The 25,080-nt window shown below is 35.1% G+C and overlaps 1 protein-coding gene and 1 pseudogene across 2 annotated transcripts in view; both read right to left on the bottom strand.

Annotated features, from left to right (window-relative positions):
• ADGB (androglobin) overlaps positions 1–25,080 on the bottom strand; it is a 210,738-nt gene that overhangs the window by 161,425 nt on the left and 24,233 nt on the right. For both annotated transcript variants that reach the window (XM_063667095.1, XM_054493505.2), the window contains exons 2-3: positions 12,619–12,781; positions 3,249–3,341 (exon numbers count right to left, since the gene is read on the bottom strand). In XM_063667095.1, coding sequence (XP_063523165.1) covers positions 3,249–3,341; positions 12,619–12,781 — 256 coding nt within the window. The remainder of the gene's footprint in view (positions 1–3,248; positions 3,342–12,618; positions 12,782–25,080) is intronic.
• On the bottom strand, positions 8,323–8,446 carry LOC129039701 (U6 spliceosomal RNA; annotated as a pseudogene).

The following is a 25,080-nucleotide window of genomic DNA, read 5'->3' as shown; positions in this document are numbered from 1 at the left end:
TGGTTAAAAAAGGTTATAAAAATAATAATTTTGTGTAAAAAACTTAGATGGTAAATGTTTGGCCTAAAATAAAATGACTTTTTAATTAAAAAAGAAGACCACATAAAACAAGAAAGTCCAAACGTGTCATATATGGTCTGTGTAAGTTGTGACAAAGTTCACAAAGGGAAATTTATTTTTAAAAACTTTGTATGTGATAAAGTTGACTATATATATTTTTAAATTATTTTCTAGAGTCTTTCTAAAATTGGACCTTATGTTAAAGAAAGGTTTTCTTAAGGTATTTGTTTTCTTTCAATAAAATTACTATAAGTTTTTATTTAAATTCTATTATTTGTTTATTTTAAAAACTTATCAGAATCATATTCAAAAATTCCACTTTGTTGTGTTTTGCTGCTTTCAACTCTTTCTCCCCTTCAGAAGGGCTAAGATGATAACTTTCTCCTTCAGCTTTTTCATTAGATCCTGTAACTTTTTTCATCTGGTTCTAGTTGTTGTTGTGGCCTGATGCTAAAATGTTTTATCTTAAAAATAAAATAAAAGCAATAAAGTATAGAATAAAGGCAACGTTTTCCCAAACTATAACTTGATTCTGTGCTCTTGGCTTTTTTGATATGTCTAAATTTTTCAATGAAATCAGAAAACCTCTCATGTAGTTAGTAAAAATTATGTATTCCCCTACTATACTCATAACTTTGAACACACTCTTCCTGTGTCTGATTCACTTCAAGTACTTTTTTTCATCATGTTTGACTTCTAGGTTATCTAAATGGGCTTTCTGTAAGGAAAATCAGTCACACTAAAAAAGATTTCTCTTTGCTTTTTGGGCAACTGGCTTTAAAATAAACAAGATTTTATATTTTATCAAGATAATTCCTATATTATTATTATTAGGTTTTTGATTGCTTAAAACCCTGAGACTAAAAAGAGTTAAGGTTTTTACATCCATGTAACCTTATATATTGCCTTTAAAGTCTTTTAACTATCAGACTCAGGAATCTGTTTTGTTTTGTGTGTGTGTGTGTGTGTGTGTGTGTGTGTGTGTGTGTTTTGAGACAAAGTCTCACTCTGTCACCCAGGCTGGAGTGCAGTGGTGCAATCTTGACTCACTGAAAATTCTACCTCCCAGGTTCGAGTGATTCACATGCCTCAGCCTCCTGGGTAGCTGGGATTACTGGCATGCATTACCATGCCTGAATAATTTTTGTATTTTTAGTGGAGATGGAATTTTGCCATGTTGGCCAGGCTGGTCTCAAACTCCTGGCCTTAAATGATCCAACTGCCTCAGCTTCTCAAAGTGCTGGGATTACAGGCATGAGCCACCATAGCCAGCCTGTGATTCTGTTTTGATCAAATATTTTGAGCCCTTTAACATCTTTGACAAATGTCATCAGAAGTTAAATTCTTCTAAATTCAGCCTCTGATTTGTTGCTGAAACTTATCAAAATTATAAAAATTAATCACTACAAGGTTGTAAAATATTTTTTACAACTTCCAGTCAGGTCATGGACTCTAGTATCACTACCTTCACCCCACTGAAAGGTTTCTTATCAGGCGCTATTAACTAATCCTTCTGCTGTTAAGTTACAGAGTCTTGACTGCTGGGCACACAGATGCCTAAACATCTGATAGCTCAACACATAAAACTTAAAGACAGGTCAGTTTTGTAACCTTGCTTTTTGACTTTAGTTTGGGGCTCTTATATTACTTAAGAGGGCTTTGATATTTAATAAACACCTGCCTACCTCTAGTCCTATCTTGCCTAAAACGGTTAATTGTCTGTAAGTCTTTTGACTCTAAGTCCCTTGGCTATAGGGGTGCCGCCAAGGAACATAATGGCCTGGCACATGTAGCCACACCAGCCTGACATTAATATGAGCCAAAATAAAACCTTGACCATTGATACTGCCTCTGGCATATCTTGCCCAAAAAGGAAAGGGGGAATACATACTAAAAAGTAACATCCTAAGGCCACCCCAAATTACTGGGCAGACCCACCTCCTTGACCAAGGGAACCTCAGGGAAAAAACTTTTTAACTTATCCAAATTTACAACATCATCATCTTGTGGAATTCATACCCTTTATTTGTATGAAATGTAAGCTATGTACTTATATTGAGGAGAGACTGAATATTGTTAGTAACACATTAATATTAAGTACATTATGTTAATATCACCAAATTCATATTCTTCATGTCAATGCTATCTAATACTATAAGTAACTTAAAAGCATGGCTCATATATATTCTGTTTATTTTATTTCAAATATCTTATAAGTAGGCATTCAAAAAATACTCTGGCAGTTAAGATATTATTTTTGCATGTTATTTAATCTTTGAATTTAGATTCATCTGATTTACTCAACTAGTAAGAGTACTTGAAAAATATGGTGGATATATTATATTTTCTTGAATTAGTAGCAGTTCTAAGGAGGGTAAAACTTTTAGGAATAAAGTAAATTTCATATAGATACATAGCTTTAATGGATTCCACAAATGTACAGAACAATCAGGTTTATTACAACAATTTGACTACTCCTAAATAATTCAGCCCACTGGTTTCCTATGCATTAGGTGAAAATAATAGCAGATTCAAGGAAGAAAAAAGGCATTAGTTGTAATTAAACCCTTGGAAAATCTAAATGTATTCAAACTAACATATAGCTGTTATGAAGATAGACTAGTGTGTCTAAAGATTTAATCTCTTAATCTCTATAAGTGCTATTTAAAAATGAAAGTTATTGAGTGACATTCCAGTCAATATGATTCAAGTAGTTGGGCATGAGATCCAGAAATAAAAGGGTACTCTGGAAAATGCTTCAAGAATCCCTGAAATAGAGGTATCTAGGTGCAAAACTCTTGGGCTGGAATATTAATGCTAATAAACACCAGAGAAAACAGACCTCCATGTTATGAATGTTCATGCAAAGAAGCAGAAAGAAGTGTGTCAATCAGAAATTAAGGAATAACTTCATACAACATTTTAAGTTACAAGTTAGCATTTTGGAGGGAAGAAGAAAAATCAAGGTTCTAAACAAAAATTCAATAATCTCTTAGAAACCAGTGCAAGAAACATCGAACTATATTAATAAACATTTAGTTTTGAGTAGTTGCGAAAAAGCGATTACTTTTTTACTGAATACCACAAGAGAAAATTACCCTAAATCATTACAATAAATGCAAATTTTTATCAGTAGCATAATACATCCACATAGTAAGTATTTTATTTAATACAAAAAACTTTCTTACCCGGCTAAATAAAATATCTTGTGGACGTTTCCAGGAATAAATTTTCAAGGATGGTGGTAACTCAATCTTTCCTTCAGGATCCTCAAAAAAATGCTATATAAAAATAAATTGAGTTTTTTCTCCATATTCTTTTATTAAAATAAAAACAACAATTTTAATAAGAAATAAGTGCATAGATTTGGTCAATCAATAAGCCTTTACAAAGCAGTTTGTGTCCTTGATGTAAGAGCTAATTCATGGAGTATTTAAAGAATACTGAATTTAACAATACTGTATATAATTAACATATACTCATGGATTACATGTAATATGCTCATTGATTGTTGAGTAGCATTTTGATTGTATAGGAGGTAGCCTAAACAAGCATGAGATGCTGTGGAAAGTATATTAGATATGGCAGGAAAGCAATTTACGATGGGCCAGATATGGCCACATTCTCCATTGAAAAAATTTTTTTTACCTGAATGGAGAAGATTTAAAAATATGTATTTAATTTTCAACTGTTAGAATCATAAACAAGATTATATGTAAATAAAACTTGGATGTTTGACCTGATTTTCATTTATTTGTTTTTAAAATTAATTTCTTTAAGATAATTATAGATTCATATACAACTGTATGAAATAATGCAATGGGTTCTTATATGCCATTTACCGAATTTCTCCAATTGTAACATCTTGTGAAACTGTAATACAGTATCACAACCAGGATATTGGCATTGATAGTCAAGATATAGAACAGTTTCATTACCACAAGTACCATTCCTATGCTTTTTCATAGCCATACCTATGCTCCCACTCCCCATCCCATACTCCATCCCTAATACCTGGCAACAACTTCTCTGATCTCTATTTCTAGAATTTTGTCATTATATACTGAATGTCTATATAACATTCAATGATGTTATATAGATGAAATCCCACCATTTGTGGTATAATTGTAAGGAAGTATGAAATCTTTTGGATTGGCTTTTCTTCTGTCAGTATAATTCTCTGGAGATTCATCCAAGTTGTTTCAGGTATCAGTAGTTTGTTCTTGTTTATTGCTGTGTAGTATTTCATGTAAAGACATTTGTTTGTTTTTCATGTAAAGACATTTGTTTGTTCACCAATTGTTTATTGAAGAACATCTGGACTGTTTCCAGGATTGGGCTATTACCAATAAAGCTGCTGTGAACATCTGTGTAACATAAGTTTCCATTTATCTGGGATAAATGCCCAAGAATGCAATTAATTCATTAATTTTTGAATTCTTATTATGGATCAATTAGTGAGCTCTGGAGAAAGAATAATATCCAAATGCGTACTCTCAAATGCTAGCAATCTAGTAAGTTAAAAATGCTTCAGGCAAGAAGAGTTCTTGCCTGAAGAACTCTATGTAAGAGTTCTATGAATTTATAGGATACTGGGAAAAAAAGGTCCTTACAAAAAATAATATTAAAATTGCCAGGTTATAAACGAAATGCCTGAGGAATATAAACTATCTATACAGGAAAAAGAGCAACTAAGTTTCACCTGAGTTAATAAGGACAGGAATAAATAAATACTGTTTTTTGATTTTCACAGTAATCATGTTTTTACACTAAGGCCGGTGTGGCCTGAGAAACAGGTTATATTTGAGGGCGTTGTGTACAGTTTGAACATTGTAAGTATATATGTTTATCTGGAAGATGTAGTTTATTGTCACCTTTAAGATACTGGAATAATTTGAATGAAGACAAAGTGTACATCAACATCCAGGCAACATTCTCAAAAAGTGAGTCATCGAAAAATTGACTGAATTGCTACACTTCTGGGGTTTCCTCACATCATTTTCCCCTCCTTTATTGCAAATATTTAGTTGTTTTAAAGTCCTTTATCTAACAATGCCAAAATCTGAGATGTTCATGGATCAATTTCTATTATTTCATTTCTCCTCTTCATTTTCAGTCGCTTGAGTCTGTTTCTTTTCATGTCTGGTAATTTTTTTTTAAAAAAACCCTTTTATTTTATAATTGGGGGTACATGAGAAGGTTTGTTACACAGGTAAAGTCATGTCACAGGAGTTTGTAGTACAGATTATTTCATCCCTCAGGTATTAAGCCCAGTACCCAATAGTTATCTTTTCTGCTCCTCTCTTTCTTCCCAGCCTCCCTAATCAAGTAGATCCCAGTGTCTGTTGTTTCCTTCTTTGTGTTCATAAGTTCTTATGATTTAGCTCCCACTTAGAAGTAAGAACGTGTGGTATTTGGTTTTTTGTTCCTGCGTTAGTTTGCTAAAGATAATAGCCTCCAGCTCCATCCATGTTCCCGCAAAAGACATGATCTTGTTCTTTTTTATGGTTTCATAGTATATATGTACCACATGGTGTATATGTATCCATGGTGTATATGTACCACATTTTCTTTATTCATTCTGTCATTGATGGGTATTCAGGCTGCTTCCATGTTTTTGCTATTGTGAATAGTGCTGCAATGAACACTTGCATGCATGTGTCTCTACGGTAGAATGACTTATGTTGCTCTGGGTATATAGCCAGTAATAGGATTGCTGGGTCAAATGGTGGTTCTAGTTGTACCTCTTTGAGGAATTGACATAGTGCTTTCCACAATGGTTGAACTAATTTACACTCCCACCAACAGTGTACAAGCATTCCTTTTTCTCTGCAACCTCACCAGCATCTGTTCTTTTTTGGCTTTTTAATAATACCCATTCTGATAGGTGTGAAATGGTATTTCTAATAATAAGTAATATTGAGCTTTTTTTCATATGCTTGTTGGCTGCATGTATGACTTCTTTTGAGAAGTTCATGTCTGTTCATGTCATTTGCCCACTTTTAAATGTGGTTGTTTGTTTTTCTCTTGTAAATGTGTTTAAGTTCCTTATAAATACCGGATATTAGACCTTGGTCAGAGGTACAGTTTGCAAATATTTTCTCCCATTCTGTAGTTTGTCTGTTTACTCTGTTGATAGTTTCTTTTGCTGTGCAGAAGCTCTTAAGTTTACTTAGATCCACTTGTCAAATTTTGCTTTTCTTGCAATTGCTTTTGGTAGCTTTGTCATGAAATTTTTGCCCATTTCTATGTCCAGGATGGTATTGCCTAGGTTGTTTTTCAGGGTTTTTATAGTTTGGGGTTTTACATTTAAGTCTTTATTCCATCTTGAGTTGATTTTTGTGTATGGCGTAAAAACAGGGTCTAGCTTCAATCTTCTGCATATGGCTAGTCAGCTATCTCAGCACCATTTATTGAATGGGGAGTCTTTTCCCCATTGCTTGTTTTTGTCAGCTTTGTCAAAGATCAGATGGCCATAGCTGTGTGGCCTTACTTATGGGCTCTCTACTCTGCGTCATTCGTCTATGTGCCTGTTTTCGTATCAGTACCATGCTGCTTTGGTTACTATAGCCTTGTATAATAGTATAGTTTGAAGTCAGGTCGTGCGATTCCTCCAGCTTTTTTTTTTTTTTTTTTTCCGTGGGATTGCCTTGGCTATTCAGGTTCTTTTCTGGTTCCACATGAACTTTAAAATAGTTTTTTCTAGTTCTGTGAAGAATGTCATTGGTAGTTTGATAAGAATAGCATTGAATCTGTAAATTGTTTTGGGCAGTATAGCCTTTTCAATGATAGTGATTCTTCCTGTCTATGAGCATGGAATGTTTTCCTGTTTGTTTCTGTTTGAGCAGTTTTGTAGTTCTGCTTGTATAAATGTTTCACCTCCCTGGTTGGCTGAATTCCTAGGTATTTTCTTCCTTTTGTGGCAATTGTGAATGGATTGCCTTTCTGATTTGGCTCTCATTTTGGCTATTGTTTGTGTATAGGAATACTAGTGGTTTTTATACATTGAATTTGTATCCTGCAACTTTGCTGAAGCTGTTTATCAGCTGCAGGAGCTTTTGGGACAAGACTATGAGGTTTTCTAGATATAGAATTATGTCATCTTCAAACAGAGATAGTTTGACTTCTTCTCTTCCTATTTGGATGTGCTTTATTTCTTTCTCTAGCCTGATTGCTCTGGCTAGGACTTCCAATACTATGTTAGAAGTGGTGAGAGAGGGCATCCTTGTCTTATGGTGGTTTTCAAAGGGGAATGTTTCTGGCTTTTGCCCATTCAGTATAATGTTGGCTGTGAGTTTATCATAGATTGTTCTTATTATTTTGAGGTATGATCCTTCAATACCTAGTTTATTAAGAGGTTTTTACATGAAGGGGTGTCAAATTTTATCAAAAGCCTTTTCTACATTTATATAGATATTCATGTGTTTTTTGTCTTTAGTTTTGTTTATGTGATGAATCACATTTATTGATTTGCCTATGTTGAGCCAACCTTGCATCCTGGGGATGAAGTCTACTTGATCATGTTGGCTTAGCTTTTTGATGTGCTGCTGGATTCGATTTGCAAGTATCTTGTTGAGGAATTTTGCATCGATGTTCATCAAGAATATTGGGCTGAAGTTTTCATTTTTTGTTGTGTCTCTGCCAGGTTTTGTCATCAAGATGTTGCTGGCTTCATAGAATCACTTAGGGAGGAGTCCCTCCTTCTCAATTTTTTAGAAGAGTTTCAGTAGAAATGGTACCAGCTCGTCTTTCTACATCTGGTAGAATTCAGCTGCTAATCCATCAGGTCCTGGGCTTTTGTTTGGTTGGTAGGCCCTTTATTACTGATTCCATTTCAGAGATTGTTATTGGTCTGTTCAGGAAAACAGTTTCTTCCTGGCTCAGTCTTAAGAGGGTGTATGTGTCCAGGAATTTATCCATCTCTTCTAGATTTTGTAGTTTGTGTGCATAGAGGAGTTTGTAGTAGTTTCTGATAGCTGTTTTTATTTCTGTGGGGTTGGTAGTAACATTCCCTTCATCATTTCTAATTGTGTTTATTTGGATCTTCTTTCTTTTCGTCATTATTAGTCTAGCTAGTGGCCTATTTTATTAATTTTTTCAAAAAAAACAACTCCTGGATTTGTTGATCGTTGAAATTGCTTTTCATGTGTCAATTTCCTTCAGTTCAGCTCTATTTTTCATTATTTCTCATCTTCTGCTAGCATTGGGATTAATTTGTTCTAGCTTCTCTAATTATTTCAATGTGAAGTTAGATTTTTAATTAAAATTATGGACCTCTTCATGACTTTGTGTGCCATGCTTGTGCAGGAGGCATGCTTGTGCAGGGGCCGTGCTAATCTTTTCTGTATCATTCCAATTTTAGTATATGCACTGCTGAAGTGAGCACTGTACACTGATTTTGCATCCTGAAACTTTGCTGCAGTTGTTTACCATCTGAAAAAGCTTTTGGTCTGAGACTATGGGGTTTTCTAGATATAGAATCATGTCATCTGCAAACAGGGATTGTTTGACTTCCCCTCTTCCTATTTGGGTGCCCTTTATTCCTTTTTCTTACCTGATTTCTCTGGCTGACTTCCAATACTGTGTTGAATAGGAGTGGTGAGAGAGGGCATCTTTGTCATGTGCCAGTTTTCAAGAGGAATGCTTCCAGCTCTTGCCATTCAGTATAATGTTCGCTGTGGGTTTTTCATAGATGGCTCTTTTTATTTTGAGGTATGTTCCTTCATACCTAGTTTGTTGAGAGTTTTTAACCATTTCCCATTTGCACTCAAGAATACTCACCAGCAGTGCTTGCAGTTGCAGTGTTTATCCCAAGATAAAACACGTTTGGTATAAGAAATTCTTTCGCCACCTCTAAATATCAAAGCACTGAATTCCTACATCCTGTTCAAGAAGGACAATCCTGAGCACATGATTAGCCATGTAAAACTCAGATTCCTGTTGATTAAAAAAATGCCGGAAAAGCATCACAAGCCAGGGCAGCAACATCTTCAAGGTCACCCATGTTCTGGTGATGCCACACCTCTTCACCTGTCTAGAAGACATTTTGCCCAAAAGCCTATTACCAATATCAGCTAAATGAAATGAAATCCAAGTAGTCACTGCAAAGTTTGAGGCTTGCACAACAGCAAGGATGGCAAGACCATCTGGAGAGAAATGCATTTTTTTTTTTTTTTTTTTTTTTTTTGCAGAAGGTGATGCTCCACTTTGTGTTGTGCTGTGCTTTGAAATTTATCACATGATGAAAATTATTAAACACTGATCATCATATGCATTTCCGTTACATTAAGATTAGAGACAAGTTCTGTTTAGAAATAACTCTAAGAACAGCTTTTTTTTATTATACTTTAAGTTTTAGGGTACATGTGCACAATGTGCAGGTTAGTTACATGTGTATTCATGTGCCTTGTTGGTGTGCTGCACCCAGTAACTCATCATTTAACATTAGGTATATCTCCAAATGCTATCCCTCCCCCTCCCCACACCCCCTACCCCACAACAGGCCCTGGTGTGTGATGTTCCCCTTCCTGTGTCCATGTGTTCTCATTGTTCAATTCCCACCTATGAGTGAGAACATGCGGTGTTTGGGTTTTTGTCCTTGCAATAGATTGCTGAGAATGATGGTTTCCAGCTTCATCCATGTCCCTACAAAAGACATGAACTCATCATTTTTTATGGCTGCATAGTATTCCATGGGGTATATGTGCCACATTTTCTTAATCCAGTCTATCATTGTTGGACATTTGGGTTGGTTCCAAGTCTTTGCTATAAGAACAGCTTTTTGTTTTATTTTCACATTGAAAATCAGTCAGATTTGCATCAGCCTCAAAGACTATGTTTATGTAAAATCACATGAATGCTGGAAGAAAGCTGAACTTTTTTGTAAATGGGAAAAGGGTTAACGTCAAGGGGTATTGAATTTTATCGACAGTCATTTCTGCATCTATTGAGATAATCATGTGGTTTTTGTCTTTAGTTGTGTTTATGTGATGAATCACATTTATTGATTTGTGTCTGTTGAACCAACCTTGCATCCTGGGAGTGAAGCCTACTTGATCATGGTGGATTAGCTTTTTGATGTGCTGCTGGATTTGGTTGGCAAGTATTTTGTTGAGGATTTTTGCATTGATGTTCATCGATAATAGTGGCCTGAAGTTTTTTTGTTGTTGTGACTCTGTCATGCTTTGTTATCAGGATGATGATGTTCTTATGGAATGAGTTGGGGAGGAGTGTCTCCTTCTCAATTTTTTGGAATAGTTTCAGTAAGAATGGTAGCAGCTTGTCTTTGTACATCTGGTAGAATTCACATGCTCAATAGTTTTTAATGAATGATATACACTGAATATAAAAATTAATATGGGCTCTAGATAATGTTGTCTTATTCCAGAGAGGAGAATTTATTTCCTTTTGGCAGGCAGAGTACAAGATGTACCTGACTCAGTCAACACTGGGTTTCAGGATTTGGTAGGGCTGGTATAACTTTGGATTGCCCTTACTTTATACAGAATGCTATAGCTGGTCTGGTGCACTGTCTAAAAAAGCTGGAGTGTTTATTGGGGTCCCTTTACCTTGATGTTCCTAAATTTCTCTCCAAAGTACCGTTAAACCATTTTTTATTTCGCCTTCAAGCTGCTGCTGTTTACTCATTTGCTCCGTAGCTTATCCTTCATACATAGTTTAGGAGTTGAGTAAATATCTTAAAAGAAAATTATATGCAAAATTTTCAGATCTCTTCTCTGCCATTAGCCCTGGGGTTTTGGTTCAAGTTTGGATTGCTTTAGCAGCTCTAGGCAATATCCTCTGTCTCTCCAGCTCAAGAAATTGACACAGGTCCCAGGACACTACTTTGTGCTTGATCCCTAGTCTTCATGCCTTGAATTAATAAATGTACTTGAGAGAGGAAAAAATAAATAAACAAAGAACAAGGTGAATGTGGAACTGACCTTGTGTGCTTCCCTTTTCCCCAGGATTTGGGCCTCCCTCATTAAGAAGTTAAGAGTAATCTTTCCACATTATTTTTCTTATCTGTGTCCCTTATAATAACCTTACAGCACTGCATAATATATTCACAATTTGATTCACCCATCACATCCTTTAGTTCTCATCACTTAGCTAAAGAAGTGAGACTGTTCTCTGGACTTAGAGGGAAGGGTGAATTCATCTGAGGCTGATTTCCTGATGACTAGCCTCATGTCTAGGGAAGCAGCCTTCTGCAAAACTCCCAGGATACTTGTTATAGTTGGATGCTTAAGGAAATTAATCTTAATAAAATATGGATGCTGCAAATCAGGGCTAAGAGCTACCATGCAACCATTTCATGCAGATGCAATCACAAGGCTTGAACACTGTCCACCACTCACTCCAGTGAAGGAGCTGCTATTTCAAGAGCCATGGATGAGATTGTGACAGACTGGAAATGGAAAGTAAGGTTCTATCCTAGATTTTACCACACCCACACCCACACACACCCACACACACCCACACACACTCTCTCTCTTTCTCTCTCTCCGTAAGTTTTGAATCATTGAAAAAAATACATAGAATATGCCAATTTTCATTTGAACCCAGAGAATTCAAAGCCCTCTGCATCTAGAAGTTCCATAATCATTTTAGATGTGGTACAAAGAATTTGTTCCCTTACATGTTGCTACTTTGGAAATTGTTTAGGTGCTAACAGAGTCAGCAATACCTTTATTGAGTACCTTTTGTTAACAAATTGACCAATATGAATCATGCAATTTGTGATACAATCTTTTGTGAACAAAGCGTACATGCTAAGATTTATTATTTCAGAATGCTTCATGTAAAGTTCAACTAAACCCTTCTGGCACTTATGTTTATGTATTGAAAATTATATTGTTTTCTATAAATATTTTTAAATGAACTGTTGCACCCAATAAATAGGTCATATTTTAAATGAAAGTCAGACCCATAGCCTCAACGTCGAAGTCCTTAGAAATAAACGTTTTTAAATAGGCAAAATAACATAAAGTAATATAATCGGAAAATGCAGAAGTTCTACATTTTAGCACCAATCTCAGGGACTTTCCATGTTTATGTGACAAAAAGTAAACAAAGGGCAGTGAGGATCTTTATTCACATATCTTGAGGAGATAGTAGGAGGAATCCAGTTTTCATCTCACAGTTAACATTTCTTTTAAAAAATTATCTTTCCTATTATCTCCCGGTCACAGCTTCCAAGTCCACTGTGGATTTCCATTTTCTTAACCACTCTTTATAAATGTCTGTTTCCAAACTCTGTCCAAGGTCGACTGGCTAACCTGCCCTATCTCTTAATTTTTCCTTTATTTCATTATGATTCTTTGGTCATATCTCTTTCTTCCAATTTACCCAAATATAATTCACCAAAGATCAGGACTAAGGCTTGGAAAGACAATGTGGGAGTGTTGGGAGGTGGGGCCAATAGAAAAATAAAAAAATTCCCTTTTGAATGCAGATTATGGAGAATGAACACCTTTTTATGTTTACAAATCTCATTCCATTATAAAATTAAAAACCAAAATGACTAGATGACTAGTCACATTCACATCTACTTACAAATACAGGGCTTTTTCCTGTTTTGTCCTTTTCTTTTGCACCTTTGCCTGAATCCCACTTTTCTGAATTTATGTCAGCTTCACTCCACTCTGGCCAGATTGGGAATTTCCCCTTCTTTTGTTCAATAGAACCAGATTGTACATTACTGCCGAAAGGATAGAAACTAGACAGAGACAGAGAGTGGGTGGGTTAGGTTTAATTAAAATCTCTGAGATCAAATATTGGATTAACTGCATAACATAAATTTGTCTTCTCAGCTGAGTCATACTAACTACATTTTTAATACAATCATACTTGTGGCTAGGCAGCTTCTACATGTTAAGTTTCTAAAGACTAAAATAATCCCAAAGAGTTTATTTCATAAGCTAAAGTGGAGCCTTAGTCCCTACTTACTGATGCAAGAATTTTAAAAAAAGATATATAGTATTATCAAATATCATGAACACAAACAACATAGAGTTGATAAATAACTGTATTCTCAGACTGATATATAGAATCCCATCTATATATCTATCAGTCTACATATATTTTTTCAAAAATTAAATCATTTTGCATATACTTTGTATAAACTGCTTTTTACCACTTCATCAGCATATTGTTAACATTTCTCATGTTCTAAATATTTATCTAAATACTAATTTAAGGATTCTATAAGATCCTCTTGTATAAATATACCTTATTTCATTTAACTAAGCTTCTATATTTGGAAATTTGGGGGGGGGTCGATTTTCAAAATTTTTAAATTTTTCACTTTCATAAACAAGACTATGGTGGTTGTTCTTATTGCAAAATCTTTGTGTACATTCACATTATTTTGTTACAATAGATTTTAATGAGGAGCCTTCCTATACCAAAGTGTATGCATATTTAAGGTTTGTGATAGATTTTGACTATTTTTCTACTGAAAAGTTGGGCTTGTTTCCTACTTTAAATATATGTGTATTACAATTCCCATATTTCTAAACCTTGAATGCTACTTTTTGTTCATTTTCATGATTTTTAAAGTGTAAAATAGGTATATTATTAATTTTCAAGTTTTTAACGACTTGTGAGGCTAAAACCCTGCCTATAGACAGTGGGTGGGATAAGCAGTTAAAAAAACAGACTAAAATCTCTATACAGCTTATATCCTAGTGGGTTCTAGATACAAATTAAGTATCATAAATTAAGTAAAATGTACAGTATACAGTAACACACTGCTTATCAACAAGGATACATTCTAAGATATCCATTGTTAGGCAATTTTGTTGTTCTTCAAACAACAGAGTGTGCTTACACAAACCTAGTAAGCACACTGCACAACTGGTATAGCCTGCAACACAGCTAGGCTAGATGGTACAGTCTATTGCTCCTAGGCTATAAACCTGTACAACTGTTACTGTCCTGAATATTGCAGGCAACTGTAACACAATGGTAAGCACCTGTGTATCCAAACACATCTAAACATAGAAAAATACGGTAAAAACACTGTATAAAAATTAAAACAGAATGGTACACCTGTGTAGCACACTTACCATGAGTGGAGCTTGCAGGAAGTTGCTTTTAATGAGTCAGTGATTTGAGAGTGACTGTGAAGGCCTGGGAGATTACTGTACACTACTGAAGACCTTATAAATATTGTACACTCAGGCTACATTAAGTTTGTAAAAACAATTTCTTTCTTCAATAATAAATTAGCCTTAGTTTACTAGATGACCACTCTCATGTATGAGGCTCATCAGTGGCCAAAGTGTTGTTATGAGGTGTGTGATTATATTCAAACATGACACTCCTGAAGGGAAATATAACACAGTACAGGGGAACTGATGAGTTAAGGTACTCAATTTTTAAAACAATGGTTAAGGAAAATGTCTATAGTAAGGCAATATTTAAATAATAAAAGAAAGTGAGGGATCAAGCTATGTGACTATCCATCAAAGAATGCTCCAGATACAGGAAGGAAGAGTATTCCGGATGCAGAGGACATCCTGACTTAGTTTAAGAATAATATGGAGGTCAGTGTGCCTTAAGCTGTGTGAGTGGGAGGAAAAGCAATGGAAGTTGATTGCAGAGAGGTACTAGATGCGAAGACTCTCAAGGTGATCTAAGGCAGGGGGATGGTCTTTACTCTGAGTGAGATAAGAAGCCAAAAGAGGGTTCTGAGCAGGGGTCCAAAATGATATTATTAGAATTTGATAATCATTCTTGCTGCTATGTTGAAAAAGACCAAAGGAAGAAGGGAGACAATGTAAAAGGCTTTGAATTAAGAGGAGAGAACTAATGGGGGTTTGGACTGGCTTGGTAACTGAAGAGAAGGCAAGAAATAGATTCTGCATATACTTTAAGATAGAGAAAGCAGACAGAGTTGATATTTCCTTATTAACAGAAGACCGTGGTGTGGAGAAAAATTGAGGCAGGGGGCATAAAGCAGCAGTGCACTGATAAATAAGATTGTGCTTTAGATGCCAAAAATACAGCCTTGAGTATACTGAGTAGGTAATTAGATGTCAGATTCTAAAGTTTGGGAGAAAAAATTGGACAACAAGTGAAACTTTGAGAGTCATCAGCATCTAGGTGGTATTTAAAGTCTTAAGACTGGATGAAATCATCAAGAAAATAACTACTTAAGGAAGGGGCACACCCAGGGATGCTAACAGCTGGTATAGATTGAGCAAGAACAATTCTAAATGGACCCTGACCACAATGCTGGGTCAGTGTCTTCAAAGCCTCCAACTAAGCCAGACATTTATTCCGTATTTTATGTAGCAGGAGCAAAGATTTAAAGTCCTCAGGGAAAGTCAGGGACCTAGGGCAAAAGGCAGAAATGTCTGGAACTCAAGAGTTATTGGTAATTTTTAAGACTACCTACCGAGAAATATAAAAATATTTCAATACTCTAGTAATCAACAGAGCTGTATTTCTGCCCTGGTACTCTATATGTAAAGGTCAGAGAGATAAGGAAGAAATAACTGTGAGCACTGAGAAAAGAAAGCAGTCACTGATTGTGGTAGACAGAATAACCACCAACCCCTACTTCAAATACATACCCACCTTAGTCCCTGGAAGGTGTGGATATGTTACCCTCCATGGAAAATGGAAGCTTGTAGATGTGATTAAGTATCTTGAGATGGGGAGATTATCCTGGATTATCTGGGGATGCCAGAGTAACCCCAAGAGTGCTCAAAAGTGGAAGAAGGAGTCGGAGGAGGTTAGAGGGAAAAGTGACTACTGAAGAAAGCAAAAAGGGAAAATTGCTGGGTTTGGAAGACAGAGAAAAGTGGCCACAAGCCGAGGAATGTGGTCAAGTTCCAGAAGCTGGAAAGGCAAGGAAGTGGATTTTCTCCTAGAGCCTACAGAAAGGAAGGCAGCCCTGCTGAAACCTTGTTGGTAGCTCAGTGAGACCCATTTTGGACTTGTGACCTCGAGAATTCCAAATGAATTTGTCAATGAATGTATGTGGTTTGAAGCCATTAAGTTTGTGATATTTTATTCTAGCAGCCATAAGAAACTAATACACTGAGGTAGGAAAAACACAGTGGAAGGCGATACCTTGGAAACCAAGTGAAGCATTTTTTTTTTAATGAGGACATGAGCAGGAGACCTAAATGCAGCTAACAGATTAAGCATGATAAAGTGAAAACAACTAAATGTTGAATTTAGCAACAAGGAAACATCTCTCAAATATCACCTCCTGGAAGTGAGGGCTGGAGGAGGACTTTCCTGAACACTCTATTGTAGAAAGGCACTTCCCTGCATCATTTCATATTGCTTCATTTTTATACTGCTCAATACTCTCACTAATCCTTTATTTATGTGCTCACTGTGTGCCTCCACAGGTAGGATTTTGTAAACTCCACTGTGGTAGGAACATTGTATTTTTTGTTCATTTCCTCCATCTCCAGTAACTGGGATGGTACTTGGACAAAGTAATAAATCTATCTCTCTATCATCTATTTATATGAAATGAAACAATGAATGCCTATAATTTACATTTCTGATAATATCTAATTGAAACTCTGTCAAAGTTTTATATGTAGGTAGAGATTGACCAGAGGCCTACCGATCCTGTTTCCATTTCTTTTGCAGTTTGGCTAGCACTACGTTATGTTGTATTCCAGCTCTGGGTTCATAAACATTCTGTGAGATACTTCTCCCTTTCTTCCTGCTCAGTGTCTGTCTGAGTCCTATAAGGACACCTTACAAAATGGTTATAACACAAAATGAAAGGAGTCAGGAACTCTTATTCAGCACATGCAAAGCCAGCACTACACACCTGGTCACACTCTGGTATGAAAGAAATATTCTCTGTAGTGTTAAGTCACTGAGATTTGGTTTTTTGATACTATAGCATTGGCTGAAATAAAGAGTGCAATTATACTCTTAGGATTTGGATTTCCTCTTTCATATCTTTAATCATTATAAGCACTTGTATGCTATATTACAGATTATTCTTCTATTGTCTTAAATTTTCAACTTTCAATTTTCTTGTTTGTTGTGACTTTTGCCAATATTTTGTATATTCTTTAATTATGAGCTTATCCTTATCAGGGTTTTCTTCTCCTCCAATCCTCTTCCTCCAGGGTAATCCTGTGTTGAGAAGATGTTCTTTCAATATAACATTAAGTTTTCTTCTGTCAGAAACCCCAAATGAATAAGCCATCCAGTAACCCATGGATAATGTAAAAGCAAGTCACAAACCTACACAAGTCTCAGTGAAAAGTTAGCTTTCTTATAATCTTTCTGTGCTTAGGTGGATTTTCTCATTCATCTCTTTAAAGACAATTAAACTCTTGGAAAGCCGTATTTTCATCTAAGGTTGGAATACTTCCTTTCCTCATTTGGGCACAAGACCATGTCCTGTATATATTGAAACAAAAGATTCCAATTTTTTAAGACGGATAGGACTTCCCTCAGAGCCATAGCACTCTGATCATCAATTTTTCTCTTCACTTCTGGATCCTGAAGATCCTTATTCTTTTTTTGTTTGTTTGTTTGTTTTTTAAGAAGCAGGGTCTCACTATGTTGCCCAGGCTGGCCTCTAAGTCCTGAGCACAAATGATGCTCCTACCTCAACCTCCCAAGTAGCAGGGAGTGCCAACATGCCTGGCTTTTATTCTTTATATACATATTTATAAGTATTTGTATTCTCTTCTTTTTTTATGGCCTTACTATTTTGTCAGGCTGGCCTCTAACTCCCGGGCACAAATGATCCTTCCACCTTGGCCTCCCAAGTATATAGGACTACAAGCATGTGCGATCCTGCCCAGCTTTGTTTCTTTCTTTTATTTTTATTTTAATTTTTTGACGGAGTTTCACTCTTGTCGCCCAGGCTGGAGTGCAATGGCGCGATCTCAGCTCACTGCAACCTCCGTCTCCTGGGTTCAAGCGATTCTCCTGCTTCAGCCTCCTGAGTATCTGGGACTACAGGCGCCTGCCACCATGCACAGCTAACTTTTGTACTTTTAGTGCAGGTGGAGTTTCATCGTGTTGGCCAGGCTGGTCTCAAATTCCTGACCTCAGATAATCCACCTGCCTCAGCCTCCCAAAGCGCTGGGATTATAGGCACGAGCCACAGCGCCTAGCCAGCTTTTTTCTTTATACACACATTTATAGGTGTTGTTATTCTTTTAAAATATTAATCTACTATCATCCTAGAAAAGGAAGTCTGAAAATTTATACATTGTTAAAGAGGGTTCCTAAGTAGCATGTAAGAATGTATTATAAAGGAGTAAGGATGACTAGAATAGTTTTCAGGGAAAAATGAAGCTTTTTTCATAGTATTAATAGAAAAAATCAAGGCATAAATTAGCATATTACAATATCTCTATTTTATAGAATATTGATACAAGCCTACAGATAAAAATAAATTGGTGATTTTGTCCATCAAAACCAGCATAAAATTACTTCATTCAGGAAGCTAAAAATCTGAAAATCTATTTATTTAAAGGAAGATATCATTTCTTAAATATAAGGGCTTCACTAAGATTATGTTTTGCTTCTTCACTGTCAAGTGCAAGTAAATCTTCCAGCTCCCTCCCTGAAGCTATTAAGCTTTATCTCTAATTGGCCTACTTTCCTTGTAACGCATCAAATATGTGTCCATCTATATTGAAGATTACTTAAAAAGACTGTCATTAGAGGTGTCTCATACTAGCCCAATAGATCACCTACAGTGTTATACACACAATATAAACAAAGCTGAAATGCAGCTCAAGGTGAAGTATACTGTAGATTTCAAATGACCATGTAAACTCTTGCTTTTGAAACTCTCAGCACTGTTGCCTTTGAAGTCCACTGGCAGAATATACCCACTGCTCTAGCATAGTTGGGATCTTTTAAGTATTCAAAGTGCATTATTCTGGTCTCATTAATTCTGAGAATAAGATGATTTTTCAATATTTAAATATTTCAATATTTAAACTCACTGTATGTGGAAGGGCCTTTAACCCTATATTTTTATAATATATTATTTTTGAATGTTTTAATACAATTTGCAATTTTAATGAATTAAATAATTTACTAGTATCTGGGCATATTGCCATGTAAATAAATTAACTTTGTGAGTAACTCTGATTTTCCAGTTATTTCAGGTTTGAATTTTCTTAAACTTGGTAACATTTATTTTCCTGTATTGCCAGTTCCTAAATCATTCTGAATTTTTTAGGAATGCAAACAGGTGGACAGATAATTTCAATATGAAATGATGTGTGCAGAGATGGATGCTTTCCCAGGTGATAAAAAGGAGGGCATTGTGCCCAGTGTGAGGAAATTCAGAGAAACTTCTTACGGAAAATAGCATCTGACATGCCTCGAAGGATAACTACAAATTTTCCAAGTTAAAAAAGGAAGAAAGGGCATCACTAGGAGAAAAGAACAGCATATGAGACAGTGCAGAGGCAAGAAACAGCAGAATAGGTGCAGAGATCTACAAGCTGTTCAGTACTATGCAAGCTTATAGTATAACGCAGGGAAGAGGAAATAAGGTTAAAGAAAAACAAAAGGTAGGCAGGAAGCTCCTGACCGACGGCCTTGCTGAGGAGTTTGAACTTTGTTTTCTAGTCAGTGTTGACTTTGCTCATTATATAGAGATAAACATTTTATTCTTAGATATATATTAGTTAATATTTACTGGTGTTTCCAAATGTAAAGCTTGAGGAATACTGAAGTTGAAATACAACTTAAAAATGAGCACAATAATGATAATAATTTTAAAAATTTAAGGTAATTTTCATCAGATCTGAAAGTTGCACTCTTCTAATGAAAATTCTTATATGGAGATGTTTCTAATAAAGAAAAAAAATTTTAAAAAATATAATATACAATGCCAATTATATTCAATTTGAGATTCCATATTTAATAAAAAATTTCTATCCAAACCTGTGATATATTATTTGTGAATACATGCTTGTAAATATGACTTTAAAATCTATCATCTTAATATTTAAAAACAAATATAAAATTTAAACAATAAGCCTGAGGAATATCACTTCCATCTTAGAGTCACAAAGACTGGATTTTTGTCACCTAAGACAACATGAAATCTGGACAAAATACATGAAATTGATTTTAAAGACATGGTCATGAAATTATGCAGGTCATTGGTCCCTGAAAGATGAGAAACAAATGATGTGAGCCCTTTAACGACCACGACATATGGCCCTGAGAGAGTTTTCAGATTGCAAGGTAACACAGGCAAATCCCAGCATATTTCTTGCCTACAGAAGGAGATGACTGTTTGGGGGACAGCAAGGTAGACTTTCAAGGACAGGATCCTAAAAAAGAGAGAGTTTCACAGATAAAACTCCTGAGATCTTAATAGAGTCACCTACGAATATTTAGCAAAGTATTTGTTAGCACATGTGCATGAGGAAGCTACCCAAAGCCAGGGGAAAAAAAGGACCTGAGAGAATATGAGGACTCATGCTGAACCAGAACTAGTATTACTGTGCCCAGCCCCATAGGATACTGGGAAAAGTATCTTGCTTCACCCAGAGAAGCAGAAGTATCTTGCCTCACTCAGAGAATGATTGGCCCTACATTAAACATGGCTCTGGTTCCACGTAACAAATCTTAAAAGCAAGATATGAAAGAATCAGACTGTTTCTAAGCAACTAAATGTACCCTAGCACAAAACTCAAGAATATTTATAGGGCTACAAAAATATCCAGCATCCAATAAGGTAAAATCATAATGCCTGTCATAAAATAAAAAATTACCAGGCATAAAAAAAAAGAACATATGACTAATGGAGAGAAACAACAACAACAAAAACAATTGATTGACTTAAACACATAACTGACACAGGTGTTAGAATTAACTAACAATCATACTAATATAGTTATTATATTCGGTTGGTGCAAAAAGTAGTTGCTGTGGCAAAAACAGCAATTACTTTTGCACCAAACTAATATCTGAATTCCATATTTTCAAAATGTTAAGTAGAGACAAGGAAGATAAAAAAATGATTCAAATACCTTAAATAAAAACTAGAATGAGAGGAAAGAAAACACACAACAAGAGTATTAATGGTGGATTAGACATTGTAGGTGATTAATGAATTTTAGAAGATAAAAAATAATTCAAAAGATAAAGATTGGAAATAAGCAGAGCATCAGTACATTCTGACATAAGTTAAAGTAGTCGAATATAAGTGTAATTGTTGTCACCAAGAAGGGATTAAAGACAGAAAATACTACTTGAAGAAATAATGGTCATTAAAAATTTATGAAAACTATAAACCTACAGATTGAAGAATTTCAATAAAACTCAAACTCAAGAAAGACTGAAAAAAACCATGCCAAGTTACAATATAAGGAAGTAACTTAAAAACAGTGGTAAAAAGAAAATTTTAAAAGCAGTTAAAGGAAAAAGTAAACATTACATGCAGAGGAAAAAAGAAAAACAGCAAAGTTCTCATTAAAACACAATGCAAATGAAAAGATAATGGGCAACATCTTTAAAGAACTGAAAGAAAAGAAGAAATCTGTCATACTAAAAGTCTACACCTATTGAAAATGTCTATTAAAAGTAAAAGGGACATAAGTGCGTTTTTTCTGACATAAAAAAGCTAAAAGCATTCATCAACAGAAAATAGTCAACACAATAAAAACATAAAAGGAGGCCTCAAGCAGAAGAAAAATGATAGCAGATGGAAATATGGATCTGCCAAACAAATAAAGATAATTTTACGTAGTAAATACATGGCAAAATATGCAAGTTATTTTATTTAAAAGTATCTTTGTAATATAATTAACTGCTTACATAAACGGATGATGTAATATGAGGTTTATAACATACACAACATCAAATATATGATGATAATAGCATAGTGGTTGGAATTGATAAGTATACTATTATAATTTTTTTATATTCTATGTGAGTTGATATAACATCACAAGAGGGTAGAGTGTGATAAGTGATGTATTATAAACTATACAGAAATACCCAAAATAACAAAACAAATAGATATAGCAAAAAGCCAATATAGGAGATAAGTAGAATTTTTAAAATATAATCTATCCAAAATATAGCAGAGGAATAAAATGATAAGAACACAAGAAAGAGAGACAAAAAGAAAATGAAATGATAAGTGAGTTTAGCCATGTTTCAGGATACAAGGTAATATAGAAAAATAAATTGAACTTTTACGCACTAAGAAGAATTCAAAATTAAAAATCAATAATAATATTTCCAATAATATAAATATATGAGATCCTTGGGAATAAATGTAATATTTGTTGTTCAAGACCAGTAGACTGAAACTATACAACTTTGGTGAGAGAAATTAAGTAAATTACTTAAATTCAATAAATACTTAATAAATGAATAGATAGACCATATACATATGTTGAAAGATTCAATATAGTTAAGACATCAGTTCACCCCAAATTGACCAACAGATTTAAGATAATCTCAATCAAAATCCCAGCAGGCTTTTTTAATATAAAGAATTTGACAAGTTGATTCTAAATCTCATATGGACCCATAGGGAAACTAGAATAGGCAAAACAACTTTGTAACAGGAGAAACATATTCAAAGACTAACAGTTCAAGTCTCATATTAACACTACAAGGTAATGGCATCAAGATACATAAACAGATCAAAGGAACAGAAAATAGTAACAAAATAGGCCCATATTCACAGACTAACAGTTCGAGTCTCATATTAACACCACAAGGTAATGGCATCAAGATACATAAATAGATCAAAGGAACAGAAAATAGTAACAAAACAGGCCCATATTCATATGGACAGCTGATTTTCAACAAAGTAACAAAACAATTGAATAGAGAAATATTAATATTTTCAACAAATGGTGCTAAAACGTTGAATATCCATATGCAAAATAAACATCAGTTTACGCTTTGCATTATTTACAAAGATAAATTCAAGTATACTGAAATGTAAAACTTACACTATAAAACTTCTAAAACAGGAGAGAATCTTTGTGACCTAAGATATGCCAAAGATATCTTGAACATAACATTAAAGACAAAATCCATTAAGTAAAAAATTTATCAAGATTTCATCAAAATTTAAAATTTCTGCTCTTCAAAGGACACTATTAATAGAATAAAAAGACTGCCACAAACTGAGAGAAAATATTCACAAATTATATACCTTGTAAAAGGTTTGTACCCCTTACAGCCCCATTAAAAACTGGCAAGATATTTGATCAGATACTCTAACAAAGAGTACATGTGAGTTGTGTGGCATGCAAAATATCTAAAATGGCCCCTCAAATACGATCCGGTGTAATCATCAAAGCTATGAATATGACATCACATTGTTGGCTATGTGATGATACATGGGATAGTTGACCTTAAAATAACAGAGATTGCGAGGATCTGATCTTGTCATAAAAACGTAAATGAGCTTGAAAGTGGATTCTTTCCAAAATCTCCAGGTAAGAGCCCAGCCCAGCTGATACACTGATATATAGCTTTGTGAAGCCCTAAAAAGAGAAACTAGCTGAGCCCACCAGAACTTCTTTGCTATGGAATTGTGAGAAAATAATGGCTTGTGTTTCATGTAACTATGTTCCTGGTAATGTTTTACAGCCATAGAAAACTAATGCTAATGGCAAATAAACACATGAATAGGTGACCAACATCAATAGTCATTAAGGAAATTCAAAATAAACCAAAATTAGCTACTATTGTATACCTATTACAAAGGCTAAAATTAAAAAGATAAACCATGTCAAGTGTTGAAAAGGATGTGGAGCAACTGGAACTTTCATATAGTGCTGGTGGCCATGCAAAATATAGAATTTTGCAAAATGGTCCAAGAGTTTCTTAAAAGTTTAAACATATATAATACCATATGATATAGCCATTCTACTCCTAGATAATTCAAGAAAACTGAAAGTGCATGTACATACATGAATATGAATAGCAGCTTTGTTTGTAATAGCCAAAAACTGTAAATAGCCCAAAATGCCCAACAGCAGGTAAATGAAAAAAATCATGGAATATCCATTCAATGGATGTGAATATTAAAATAATTATGAGTGACGGCAAGATGACAGAATGGAAGATCCTAAGCATCATCACTTCCCCCACAGAAATTCAACTTGAAACTATTAAAAGACAAGAATATCTCCCTAAATTCACGAGAGCAAAGAGGGAAAGTAGAGAAACCCATTAGGGCAGCAGAGAAGTTGTGACTAGAAAGAGAAATAGTCATTTTAGACTGTGCCAGCCCCTCTCCCAAGCTGGCATAACCACCCAAAGAGAATTTCTCTAGACCTGTGGTTTCCATGGTGATTGGAGGAAATGAGAGGTGGATGGTCGATCTCCTCACTGTTTGGAATCTTCATGGGAAGCCCACCCTGACTCCTTTCCAGGGGAGCAATTGGGTGTACCAGGAAAGCTGAACTACCTGTGATGAACTGGGCACTAATCACAGTAACTGATGCATGGATTTTGGCAGCTACTTTGTGCTCCAGTCAGTGGGGGTGCCACATTAAAGAGACTGGCCAGTGCCATAGCACCACAGATGGCACAATCCATGGGAATGCCTAAATCCCTAGCTGGATTTTCCTGGCCTGGAAAAAAACTAAAAGATCAGGATTAATACCTAATGCCAACTTAAGTCTTCCCAAGACTAGAAAACAATGGCAGGGATGCAATATAGTTATGGATCTAAGTTTAAGTTCTGGTGCTCACTGTAAGTTTTTTCTATACCAGGAAACAGTAACAGGGCAACATGTTAGTTATAGTGCAGTGTTTTAGTTCTGGTGCTCAACTTAAGTTCTTCCCAGGATGGAAAGCCACAGTAGAGCAGTGTTTAAGAGTCAATACTAAGTAGTAAAGGTCTAAAACCACCAAAGAACATCAGCAAAAACTGGAAGTGGCTGTCTCATCAAATGCTCAGGAATCAACATAAGAGTTGTGAAAACTCAGGGAAATATGACATCACCAAAAGAAACCAACAAAGCTCCAGTAATTGACCCAGAAGAATTGAAGATCTATGACATC

This window comes from Pongo pygmaeus, chromosome 5 (genome assembly GCF_028885625.2).
Source record: "Pongo pygmaeus isolate AG05252 chromosome 5, NHGRI_mPonPyg2-v2.0_pri, whole genome shotgun sequence".
Classification (NCBI taxonomy): Eukaryota; Metazoa; Chordata; class Mammalia; order Primates; family Hominidae; genus Pongo; species Pongo pygmaeus.
This window is presented reverse-complemented; position numbering and strand designations above follow the sequence as displayed.